The sequence below is a fragment of the Hemicordylus capensis genome, chromosome 4 (assembly GCF_027244095.1).
Source record: "Hemicordylus capensis ecotype Gifberg chromosome 4, rHemCap1.1.pri, whole genome shotgun sequence".
Lineage (NCBI taxonomy): Eukaryota > Metazoa > Chordata > Lepidosauria > Squamata > Cordylidae > Hemicordylus > Hemicordylus capensis.
The window spans coordinates 23062032-23075017 of NC_069660.1; the positions used below are offsets into that span (position 1 = coordinate 23062032).

At 41.7% G+C, this 12986-nt stretch overlaps 1 protein-coding gene across 1 annotated transcript in view; it reads right to left on the reverse strand.

Moving 5' to 3' along the window:
- The window catches only part of RTF2 (replication termination factor 2), a 90848-nt gene extending 78074 nt beyond the window's left edge, over positions 1-12774 (reverse strand). Inside the window, exons 1-5 of the mRNA XM_053245555.1 lie at positions 12622-12774; positions 8515-8609; positions 8322-8415; positions 5844-5983; positions 839-917 (exon numbers count right to left, since the gene is read on the reverse strand). Coding sequence (XP_053101530.1) covers positions 839-917; positions 5844-5983; positions 8322-8415; positions 8515-8609; positions 12622-12690 — 477 coding nt within the window. The 5' untranslated portion in view covers positions 12691-12774. The remainder of the gene's footprint in view (positions 1-838; positions 918-5843; positions 5984-8321; positions 8416-8514; positions 8610-12621) is intronic.
- Positions 12775-12986: the final 212 nt, after the last annotated feature.

The following is a 12986-nucleotide window of genomic DNA, read 5'->3' on the forward strand; positions in this document are numbered from 1 at the left end:
TGAACTCAAGCTATGGATTGTCATATTTTTTTAAAAAATTGATATCCCCCATGAACGGACTGCAGGAAATTAATCCCGGCAATGTTGATTTCTTCTCTGTACTCATCTCCATGGCAGCTGAAAGTTTAAGCATGGCACCTGAGTCAGACAATGGAGGAATGAGCAAGCAAGGTGGGGACAGTTTGCTCCCTTCTCCTTCTGGTCATGTTGGTCCATTGCCTGAGCCAGAAAGACACATTCCGAAAGAGGACCAGCAACTCGCCTCTGCCTAGATCCAGTCCATTGCCTGCCTGAGCCAGATGGATGCAACCATGAGGAGAAGTGCCAAGGCAACAAGCAAGGAAATGAGCTTGACCTCCATGCAGTGGAAGGCATTGCTGGGGGCAAGCCGTGCATTTGCTCCCCACCCCCATGGAGTGGAGAGCATTGTTGTGGTGAAGTCTGGCTCCTAAAGCCAAATAATATTTGTCGAGGCCTGACATCAATGAAATCCTGAGATAAAGAGCTAGAAGGGGAAAGCAAATTCCTATCTCTAGAGACACCAAGAGAACAAGATGCCAGTGTGGCACAAAACTGAAAATCTACACTCCAGAATCACTTTCACTAACACAGACAACAGAAGCCAACAACTCTGTAGGCTCAACAGTTTTGTCCAGTTTTAATACTCACATATGCACGCAATGTAAAAATCTGGATATGTTTTTCTCTGCTAAATGACTCAGTTGAGCAAACTCAGAGTGGAGAAGACTCAAGCTCACGTTACTGTGAGCTGGAAAGCAGCACCAACTTACACCAGGAGAGCTGGGTGGTGAGGAGGAAGAGGAAGAACAAAACTTACCTTGTGACAAGTTTCTGTTTTAATTTCTCTGAGAGCACGTTCAGAGAACACACACCCACAGTTCCGCAGGAAACAAAACCTTGCAGAAGCAGAGGGGAAAAAATGGTTACTATTAGATCCCAAAGTATGGTCTAAGGGCACATGATATAGCCACTTTACTGAAGCTAAGGAGATCTCGGTGTGGACAACGCCTGGATGGGAGACCCATGTAAACCTCCTTTGGGGATGGGGCCATAGTTCAGTGGCACCTGCTTTGTATGCAGAAGGTCTCAGGTTCAATCCCTGGCAGCATCTCCAGGTAGGGCTGGGAAAGACCCCTGCCTGGAACCTTGGAGAGCCACTGCCAGTCAGTGTAGACAGTACTGACCTAGATGGACCAATAGTTGGATTCGGTATAAGGCAGCTTCCTATGCTCCTAAAAACAAAGGTCCTGATCCAGCTATAGTGAGCTCTGACTAAATCCCATTGCTTTCAATGGGATTTAAGTCTGTTGCAACTAACTTGCTCCATTCTTTAGATGAGACTTAAGACTGCAATCCAATCAGTGTTCCCTCTAAGGCGTGCACATGCTCACATGTTTTTTGATGTCCACTCAGTTAATTTTAGATCCCACTCAGGTTGAATCTGGAAGATCTCATTCTGAATGCATGTGGGCACACATTGCCTTGATACTGCCGCCCAGAACAAAACTCATTCCACACACAGATGAAAAAAAATAGAGAACACACTGAATCCAATGCAAATTTTCTTGGGAATGTGTCTCATTAAACGTGGCTGTATGTCACAACTACGCTTAGGTAGACTGAGGCAAGAATTTCTAAGCAACCTCAAGCAACAAACTAAAACGAACATTTCTGTGGAACCGGATCCCCAGAGAGCAAAAGTTCAGTCTGTGGGCCTCCAAATTCCCCCTTGTGGTTAACAAAGGAAGCACCATTTTAAGAAAACGTATCTACTGTACACAATTGCAATACAGGTGGCCCTCATTACCCAGTCCCAATACCCACAGTTTTGTGTATCCGTGCTTGTGTAATGGAGACCTGAGCTATGTGTGTGCCATTTTTTAAGGGTTAAAATTTGCCTATCTGCAGTTCCTAGGTGACCAGATATGACCTCCGAGGTAATTTCCAGCCACCATTTTTCTGGAAGGAGCCATTTTGTGGCTCTTTTGTATTTTTTTAAGTCCCACAATTTCCCACAGAAAATCGTTGAAATTGGGGGTTTGGGAGGCATTGCTGGAAAGCTGGAGACCCTCAGAGTACTGTATGGCACTTTATTTATCTTATTTCTTCCATTAAAGTGTTTTTTTAAGCCTCCAGGAACCTAACCTCCAATTCCCATTGCCTCAAAGTCTTGTTATCTGTGGTTGTAGCCGAGAACGAAACCCCTGTGAAAAACAAGGGCGACCTGTATTCATTATTGAAATAAATGTTCTCTTATTTCACTAGACAAATAGAAACCCAGGATACAAAAATCACAATTCATTTTTACTTTCACAGATATCTGAGTTTCACAGGCTTCTCATAATTTTCATTTAGTATACTTTAACGTTTGGAATATTCATATGCCTAGGTATTTCCTAACTTGTTACAAATTGTCCCCTGATAAGGTATGGAAGCAGTCAAACAGAGTTTATTTTTTCTCATACTGAAATATTTATGAATTAGGATTTAGGTGATCAAGGCTACAATCCATGGTACGTTTACTTGAATGCAAGTCGTAATATTCATTGGGAAGCATTATGGGGTTTCCTGTGCTAATCTGTGAGTGACAGAATAGATATTAAATGGAGCTGTCTTTCCTTTCCTTGCTAAAAAGTAAGGCTGTGTGAAGCTAAGATGCAAGAAAGCAGCTCATCTTCTGCTTGGTCTTGGAAGTACTTTTGGAGATGAGAGGGGTCAAAGTAACACTTTGAGGCTGAACATTTGGTCTGCTTCGTTTCAGCCTCATCCGACGGCACTTTGATTCAAACTGGCCAAAGTTGGATAGGCCCCCGAAACTTTTCACAAGTCCTCTTCACAAAGACCCTTTATTGTGCAAAGGTTTTATAAAAAGTTGGTACAAGTCAATTAAAAACATTTCAACATACACACCAGTTTACAATCAAACACAGAAAGACCTCTTCTGTTCCCCAGCTGTTAAATTCCTTAACCAGATAACACCGTTCAGTGACTAGCAGAGAGATAATGAGGGAAGAGGGAGGGAGGGGGAGAGAGGAGAGTCACCTGGTTTTTCTCACAAGCTAATGAATCTTATACACACATGGACAAATTTGTCGGTGCCCTTACAGCTCATTGAAAAGTGTTTTATGCCTCCTGAAAAGCAATTAAATGGAAAGCAATTGTCCCATGTATACCTGCATGCCTTTGATATGCCATCGAATAAAGCAAAGCAAGTGTGAAAAGGGATAAAGTATTGCTTATTCTACAAAGATATTCTAAAGTGGCCTGGGCACATTTGTTGGTACCCCTAGAAAGGATAATAAATAATTGGGTTAGAGTGATGTTTCAAATTAGCTGTTTTCTTTAATTAGTATCACACATCTCCAATCATGCAATCAGTCATCCAGCCTATTGAAATGGAGAAAGGTAGTCACTCTGCTGTTTGGTATCATAGTGTGTCCCACAATGAACATGGACGAGAGAAAGCAAAGGAGAGAGTTGTCTGAGGAGATCAGAAATAAATTTTTAGACAAGCATGTTAAATGCAGAGGCTATAAGACCATCTCCAAGCAGTTTAATGTTCCTGTGACAACAGCTGCAAATATTATTAAGAAGTTCAAGGTCCATGGGACTGTAGCCAACCTCCCTGGATGCAGCCGCAAGAGGAAAATCGACCCCAGAATGGGCAGAAGGATAGTGAGACAAAAAGCCAAGGACAACTTCCAAAGAGATACAAGCTGAACTCCAAGGTCAAGATCCATCAGTGCCTGATCGCACCATCCGTCGCTTTTTGAGTGACAGTGGGGTCAATGGAAGAAGACCCTGGAGGACTACACTGTTGAAAGAAAAACATAAAATAGCCAGACTGGAATTTGCTAAAATGCATATTGACAAGCCACAATGCTTCTGGGAGAATGTCCTTTGGACAGATGAGACAAAACTGGAGCTTTTTGGCAATTCACATCAGCTCTATGTCAACAGACCAAAAAAAATGAAGCTTTTAGAGAAAAGAACTCCATACCTACTGTGAAACATGGAGGAGGCTCAGTTATGTTTTGAGGCTGCTTTGCTGCATCTGGCACGGGGTGCCTCAAGTCTGTGCAGGGAACAAGGAAATCCCAAGACTATCCAGACATTCTGGAGTGAAACGTACTGCCCAGTGTCAGAAAGCTCTGTCTCAGTCGCAGGTCATGGATCCTCCAACGGGATAATCACCCAAAACACACAGCTAAAAGCACCCAAGAATGGCTAAGAACAAAACATTTGGACTATTCTGAAGTGGCCTTCTATGAGCCTTGATTTGAATCCTATTGAACATCTATGGAAAGAACGGAAACATGCAGTCTAGAGAAGGCACCATTCAAACCTGACACAGCTGGAGCAGTTTACTCAGGAAGAGTGGACCTAACTACCTGTTGACAGGTGCAGAAGTCTCATTGAGAGCTACAGGAATCGCTTGTTTGCAGTGATTGCCTCTAAAGGTTGTGCAACAAAATATTAGGTTAAGGGTCCCATCATTTTTGTCCATGCCATTTTCATTTGTGTTATTTGAAATATTCTGTTGCATCAAAACTCTAAAGCAAAACCTGATTTTTGTTAAATGCAGAACAATGATGGGTGCCAATTACATTTGTCAGTTTCAAGTTGTTTCAGACAATTGTGGGTTCTTTTTTTGTGGAGGGGTACCAACACATTTGTCCATGTGTGTAGCATTGTGCAATAAATGGTCTTTGTGAAGTGAACTGAAGTGTTAATATGTGCCTTACATCGCTGGACGATTCAACTTGTACAATGCTTTTCACAAGACTACGGAAATGCTAATACTTAAGACTATTCATTTACTGATGCAGTGTTTCATCAGAAGTTCACGATTTCATAGCCAAGGAAACTTGTGCAAGATGCAAACTTGTGAAATCCTAAAACCCTACAGATTTACAGGACAATTCTCTCTCATTCCCTGAATTGCACAGGAAACCCAATAAAGCATTATAAAATCAGAAACTGGAAATGTTGAGTGGAGAAAAAAATGGTAGCAGTTTTTTCTCTAAGCACCACAGCTTTGTATTCCTTCATTGTCACAAGACAAAGGATCACAACAAAGGATGGGGTCCTGCATCCCCAACTCACCCCTGGGCCTGTATAAATGTATGTATTTATGCATCGTCTGCCAAAATGATACACCCTGCACATACACCCCTGTGAGGGTGTACTGATGTTTAGCACTGGCCTATCACCAGCTTCTGCAAGCTCAGGACATATTTTGAATGGTACACTTGAAACATGCTACTTCCATCTGAGGCTTGCTACTCCCAAAGCAACTGTGAAAGAGTATTTAGTTCTTCAGTACTACAAGCCCACAAAGAAGATTTTACATTATTGCCAAGATTTTGGTCCAGCATACCAAAGAAATCGTCCCTTTTATGACATCCCATCATGATTCTCAACAACAACCGAGAGCACTCTGCTGGTAATTTTGAATCCAAGGGTTACTTTCACTCTGTCCTTGAACATAATCCCAGCCCCTCTCTCATTCCCTGAATTGCACAGGAAACCCAATAAAGCATTATAAAATCTAGTAATAGGCTTACCCATATTGATGAAGAAGTAAATGAACTATATCCATTTCTACAGCGGATATATAGTTAAAACTACAGTTCAAAGTTATATTTAACTTTAAACAACCCAGAGACACAGGTTGTGGGCGGTATAAAAATATGGTAAATAAATAAAAATCAAGATTACCAATAATCAGTTGAGGACAGAACTAGGTATATTTATTTACTACATTGATATATCACCTTTCCATTTTTCTTATACTGTGTAATTAAGTAACATATACTGACCTATGCCTTCCATTCATTTCCAATCCCACAACAGGGCAAATAAAACGTGCACTCTGGATGTCGTCATATTTATCTCCTTTTGTATTACCCTTGTCACCAGTCCAAGCTGGGTTGTCTGTGAGATTCAGTTCTATGACATTCTGAAAGAGAAAAACGAAAAGCGTTACAAACTGCTTTTACACCAAGCCTTGTCAAATTTTCTGTGGATCTAGGAGACAACCTTAAAATTTGGGAATCAGACAATGGACACTTTAAAAGTTACCAAAAACTTAAGTGACAGACATTGGGGGTGGTATAAATGTGCTTCTCTTTATCCCTTTACAAGTTACTTACTTTTAACAGAAACAGGCTGCCTGAGAATAAAGGTTTTATGAAATGACTTTAACTCTGAATATCCTAGTCTACTACTACTACAAATATTTATATACCAGTTTCAACAAAAGCAGTTTACATCAAGAAATCAAAATAAATAAATAAGGATGAACCTCTGTCCCCAAAGGGCTCACAATCTAAAAAGAAACGTAAGACAGACACCAGCAACAGCCACTGGAGGGATGCTGTGCTGGGGTTGGATAGGGCCAGTTGCTCTCCCCCATTCAAGTAAAAACAACCACCACTTTAAAAAGATGTCACTTTGCTCAGTTAGCAGGGGCATTTGTAGTAGTAGTAGTAGTAGTAGTCTAGGCACCATAGCTAAATTTCTAGGTGCCATGGCTCCCTGGTGCCTGGGATTTGTCCAGCCCCATTTTACACTGAAGTAAACTAAAGTGATGACACTCTGAAGACATTACAATCTTTGCATTCTATATTAATAAAGCAATCTGTGGAATATTTAAGCTTGGTCCTCCTCCTGACTGAACGTTTGTTGAATAATAATAAATAAATAACTTTGTTAGCCAACCCTCAACAAATTGTTCTCTGGGCAGCTCACAACAGAGGATTAAAACACACAATAAGAACACCTAACACACTAAGTCATAACAGATAAAAAAAGAAGAAAATACAAAATACAATACAAAACAGCTTAAGAGCTCATTTTAGAACTCATTAAAAATCAAACTACAAAAAGTAATGTGGATTAGTTGATTTTCTAGCAATAAATTCACACAACTGTTAACAAAACTAATTTCTGAAATATCAGCTCAATAAAGAAAACTAGAAACAAAACAATCTTTGGTCAGACTTCAAGCTCGATCTATTCTGATTTTTTTATTTATTTTAAATAGAAACCTAGGTCCACCAGCCTGATCAAAATATGAGAGTACAGACTTAGAAAGGAAACATACACTTAAAATTAAAAAACAGGGTGCCTCTGAGCACATGCTCAGACTAAGAGTTGGGTTTTCAGTTCCTGAAGTGAAGTCAGGCTTTTCATACAAAAATCCACTCCTGGCTCCTCCAACAAGCTTTGTTCATTTTAGCAGCATAAATTTAGAAGTGAAAAGGCTTTTGTAAAAAAAAAAAAAAAAAAAAGCTTGCCACAATGGCAGACATCAAGATTTCTTCTATGGATGTGCCAGGTTTTCCCATTGTCCAAGGGGTGGTTTTCCATGCTATCCCCTTCACCCTGCAACTGTTTGTGCCTTCCAAAACTATGTTTCTGAGAGCTGGGGGACCTTGAAGGAGATGGTTCCAGGGCGCATAGATAGTTGAAGATGAGAGGATTGCTGAAAACTGCCTCTTCCCTCTTGTGCATCCCCGCAAAGTTAATCTGGAGATTTGCCATTAGTTTTAAAAGCCACTGTTACATAATTGGGAGTCAGAAACCTTCGCCAGATCACCCGGCAGTTTAACAATTGATTCCAATCTACCTTCTGCCTACCACTGCCTTAAACTACTGACTGCATATACACAGCGTATTTTACATTACTTAATTCTATTTGTACTATCTTATTACATAACCATTTACCACTACTGTGCCACCTGCCAGGGACAACAGAAGACTCCCATTTAACACAGATGAGGGGGGTGGGGAAGGGAAGGGGGGTGGGAACACAGAACTTGATAAAACACAAATTACTAAATGGGACAGTATAGAAAAGGTAAGGCTGTGGGTTGTCCAGAAAAGGCTGTAAGGATACTTACACAAACCTATAGAAATATCTATGAAAGAAAAAGTTATTGGTTTGATAGGCAGGAAAGGAAAGACTATTTCAGGCAGAAGGAACATTAAGACAGAAGGTGAAAAGGCAAAAATAGCAAAAAGTAACCAAGAGGACAAAAAGATGAGCAAAAAAGGAGTCAGAGAAATAAGGAGAAACTGATACTGAAACTTTTCTTAACAGTTTTGTTAAGAAAAATACATCTCACATATTAACCACTTAAAAGAGGATATATGCTAGAGAAATGTAGAGCTCCAGAGTTAAAATAAAATCAGTGGGACTTAATTAAACCCTACACTTTTTTTTTAATTGCACCCAGTGGATATATACTTAATTCCTTTAAAAAAATGATGGGACAGAAGCACGCAACTTTTACCTTAATACTTTTGATGTGAGCTGCAGCCTTCACAAGGACTTTATCAGAAGATTTATTCAACAAAAATTCAATGATTGCATCTTTGTTATAAAGCCTATAACAGAACAGATATTGTAAAGAATGGGTTAGCTACATCGCCAGGATATATTCAGAAATTAAAATTTCATTGAAAAATTAAAAATTGTAATCATACCTGCCAAGTTCACAAGCAACGATTGGTCTGCTTAACTTCTCTTGACTCAGAGTGCAATAGTACCACTGGGCCACTAATTCTGCATTTTTGTCAACCTGAAAAACAGAGTTATACGCATTTGAGAAAAAAGCCGTTGTTCCCAAAGCCAAAACCTTTGCACTCATCTTCATTGCACTTCCCTCCTCTATCTGAATCCCATATTTCCTCAGAACATTTCATGTATAATTTGATCTAACATTTTTTTAAAAAATGTGAAAGATTCCTAGTTGACAAGTATAGGATTAATACTTCAAGAAAGCAATTTGGTGCTGCCCTTCAAATTCATGGATGGAGTGTGCAACTTTCCATTGTCCCCCAGTTTTGTGCAGTCCTTGGCAACGTCCTTGTGCCAAATTTGCCAAGAAGATGGATAAACAGGTAGACTCACATACAGAGAAGAGCCAGTTATTCATGGTTTCTCAGTACATGCAGCTCCAAATGTAACTGCAGTAAAAAAGCTTCCATATCTGTCTCACATGGTGATTGATCTATATGGAGTGTGCACGTTATTTCCTGTACAGAATAGCAGTCCAGAGACCACATTTTGAATCATTCAATATTCAGCTGCCAACCCACATGTGAACTGTTTCACCTTTATGTTATGGTTTGCCTGTTTATGTCAAACACATTTGAACGTATTGCAATGATTAATTTGTTTCTGTCTTCAAGCAGCAAGTATAGTTTGAAATGTGTTGAAAGGGCCAGTAACCACTGGGGCATCTAAATGGCCTGCTTATCTGTCCCTGTAAAAACAGACATGAAAACAAAAAAATGCCTACTCTTTCTGGTACAATTCCATAAAGATTAACAACTTACATACTGAGCAGAGCCCTGTTGATGGAAGAGCAGGGTGAGCATGCTGGCTCTGTGTGCCAGATGAGCCAGTGTGGTGTAGTGGTTAGAGTGCTGGACTAGGACTGGGGAGGCCTGAGTTCAAATCCCCGTTCAGCCATGATACTAGCTGGGTGACTCTGGGCCAGTCACTTCTCTCTCAGCCTAACCTACTTCACAGGGTTGTTGTGAGGAGAAACTTAAGTATGTAGTACACTGCTCTGGGCTCCTTGGAGGAAGAGCGGGATATAAAATGTAAATAATAATAATAATAATAATAATAATAATACCACCAAACCACATCCTCACTGTCACCAAGCTCAGAGCCTCCATGGCTCATAAGAATTACATCACCACTGTAGTAAACGCTGCTGCCATTGGGAATAATTGGAGCAGCGTTGCTACAAGCATAACACAATTCTTAGAAGCCACAGAGGCTCTCCAAGCTTGGTAGCAGCAAGGACACAGTTTGGAATCACATAGAGTTATTGTGCCTGCTCTGCTCTATTGGCAGAGCCACCACTTTAAAAAGGGGCCTCTTTGCCCAGTTAAGCAGGGGTTATGATGACCCATAATAATTAACTAAGTATTGAAAAAAAAATACTCTAGAATTCTTAGAGAAGACAGGCTGCAATCTCAGTAAGTTCACTTTCTGAATCTTCTTTGTCTCCAACATCCTTGTACTACCAGTTAGAGGGCTGTTTGCCGACTCTTGTGTGAGACACAAGTCAGTCTCTAGGAAGCAAACAACCTCTCTAGAAAATAAGTGCCACGGGTGCGGGGGGGGGAGAGAAACTTACTGCAACTCCTTTCCACCTCCTCACCAGAAGTGGAAAGCTATAAAACAATAAATATTCAGCAACAAAAATCCACAGAAAGCAGCTTTATAGCCCAGCAAGCCAAAATTTAACATTTATCGACATTTCTGAAACTGTTAACACTGCTTTTTGGGGGTGGGGGTGGGAGATGTTTGATTATTTTGTGTGATGTTAGTTTATCATCATTTTAGAGCCTCCTCTAGTTCCTCTAGTGTGGAGCAGCAGACAAACAAACTGTACTGAGAAATCACGCTGCTAACTTGACAGAGGCACCTTTTAACCTCTGGTGATTCTCTTTATTTAGCAGGGGGAGAGTAACTGGCCCTATCCAACCCCAGCACAGGACCTCCAATGACTGTTGCTGGTGTCTATATTATGTTTCTTTTTAGATTGTGAGTCCTTTGGGGACAAGGATTTAACATGTTTAACATCTACATGAAGCCGCTGGCAAAGGTCATCTGGAGACTTGGACTGAGTTGTCAGCAATATGCAGATGACACTCAGCTCTATCTCTCCTTGTCACCTGATCCTAGGGAGGTGGTGGATGTCCTGAATTGGGGATTGGAGGCCGTGATGGGTTGGATGTGGGCTAATAAACTGAGACTGAATCCGGACAAGACGGAGGTAATGTTGGTCAGTAGGAGAGCCAATTGGGATGAGGTGATTCTACCTGTTCTAGATGCGGTTGCACTCCCCTTGAAGGAGCAAGTACACAGCTTGGGGGTATTACTGGACCCGGCTCTGCTTTTGGAAGCTCAGGTGGAGGCGGTGGCCAAGGGTGCCTTTGCACAGCTTTGGCTAGTGGGCCAGCTGCGTTCCTTTCTCAAGAAGGAAGATCTGGCCACAGTTACCCATGCCTTAGCCACGTCACAGTTGGATTGCTGTAATGCGCTCTACGTAGGGATGAATACCCTGAATACCTACGTGGGGATGGAAATCCGGAAACTGCAGCTTGTACAAAATGCAGCAGCTAGGGTTCTACCTGGAGCTGCCAGGTGTGATCACACCACACCTATTTTGAAAGAGCTGCACTGGGTACCAGTGTGTTTCTGGGTCCAATTCAAGGTGCTGGTTTTGACCTTTAAAGCCCTTAATGGTTTGGGCCCAGGATACCTGAGGGACCACCTGCTCCCAAGGGTTGCTGCCCGCTTGACAAGATCATCTGAGGGGGCTCTACTCTGGGTGCCGACAATGAGGGAGGCTCGGGTGTCATGCACACGGGACAGGGCCTTCTCTGTTGCTGCCCCCAGACTTTGGAATGCTTTCCCAGTGGTCATTCACTCCTCAGACTGTATCACAGTTTTTAGAAAGCTTGTTAAATCTTGGCTTCTTATCCAGGCCTTTACATGATTGTTTTATTGCTGCTTCTGTGTGTTTTTATCCATATACAGCTTTTATGTTTGTATTTTATATATTTTAAATCAGATTTGTTGTCATATTTTTTAGCTTAATACTTTAAACTCATTTTTATTATGTTTTTAATTTTTGTAAGCCACCTTGGGATTGTTTTTAATGAAAAGCGAAATTTATGAAATTTATATAATGGAATTATATAAATTTAACAAAATAAATAAATAAAAATAGACAGATAAATAAAGGGATACATCTTATTTATTTATTCTTTCTCCACGTAAACCACCCTGAGCCATTTTTGGAAGGCTGTATAGAAATCGAATGAATGAATGAAATGAATGAATTAATGTTAAACTAGGCTAAATGGCACCTTTCAAACTGATTGTTTCTTTATGTATATCCGGCGGGGGGGGGGGGGGCGACGACGACGACAACTGGCCCTATTTAACTGCAGCACAGCATTTCTCCACTGGCTGTTGCTGGTGTCTTGTCTCCCTCATGTTCATTCTTAGGCTTAAGCTCTTTAGGGGCTTAAACTATATTTATTATCATCGTCACCATCACTTGTAATCATTACTTTTTTATATAAATAGTAGTAGTAGATGATGATTCTGAAGAAGGTACCTCACATCATTTTCATTCTTCTTCTTCTTCTTACAAAGGGCAGTAACTGTAAGAAGTAACAGAGGAAGCCAAACAGGGATGGGTCTAGGCCAGGGATGGGCAATCTGGGCCCTCCAGCTGCTGAAGAACTACAACACTCATCACCCCCAGCCAGTGGGGCGGATGATAGGAGTTGTAGTTGAACAGCAGCTGGAGGACCAAGACTGCCCACCCCTGGCCTAGACCCAGCGACGTGCCCTATCACAATTTCAGGGACCGAGACATGCAGGGAGCGTTTCCCATCATCAGTGACGCTGGATTTCCCCAAAGAAGGTCGCTGGCTTGAGGCCGACCCGAATCTAAGCGGAGCTTGGCCACTGGGCTTCCAGACTGCAATATGCACAGCAACAGCCCGTCCCTCGCTTCTCGTTTGGCCACCTCTGGCCCAGGGCCGAGCGCTCACCTTCTCGACCTTGCGAGGCCCCTTCACCAGCTCGTGTCTCTTGGGGATGGTTCCCCCGTCGCAGCCCATCTCTCTCCTCCAGCAGCTGTCTGGCGCTTCCGCGTTTCCTCACAAGAAGCACACACAAAAAACTTCCGGTCACGGGACAGAAGACCTTCCGGCGCCAAACAGAAGGGGAAGGGAGGCCACGGGTGATGACGTAATGTTGCGTTGCTAAGCAACCGTGGCCACCGAAACGACGCTGGCTTTCCCCAAGTTATTTTTATGTGCATTTCCAAGCGTTTGGATTGATTCAATGTTTGGATTGTTGTTTGTGTTCTAAAATCGCAAGCTTATATATGGGGCGGTATAGAAGAAATGCGCTA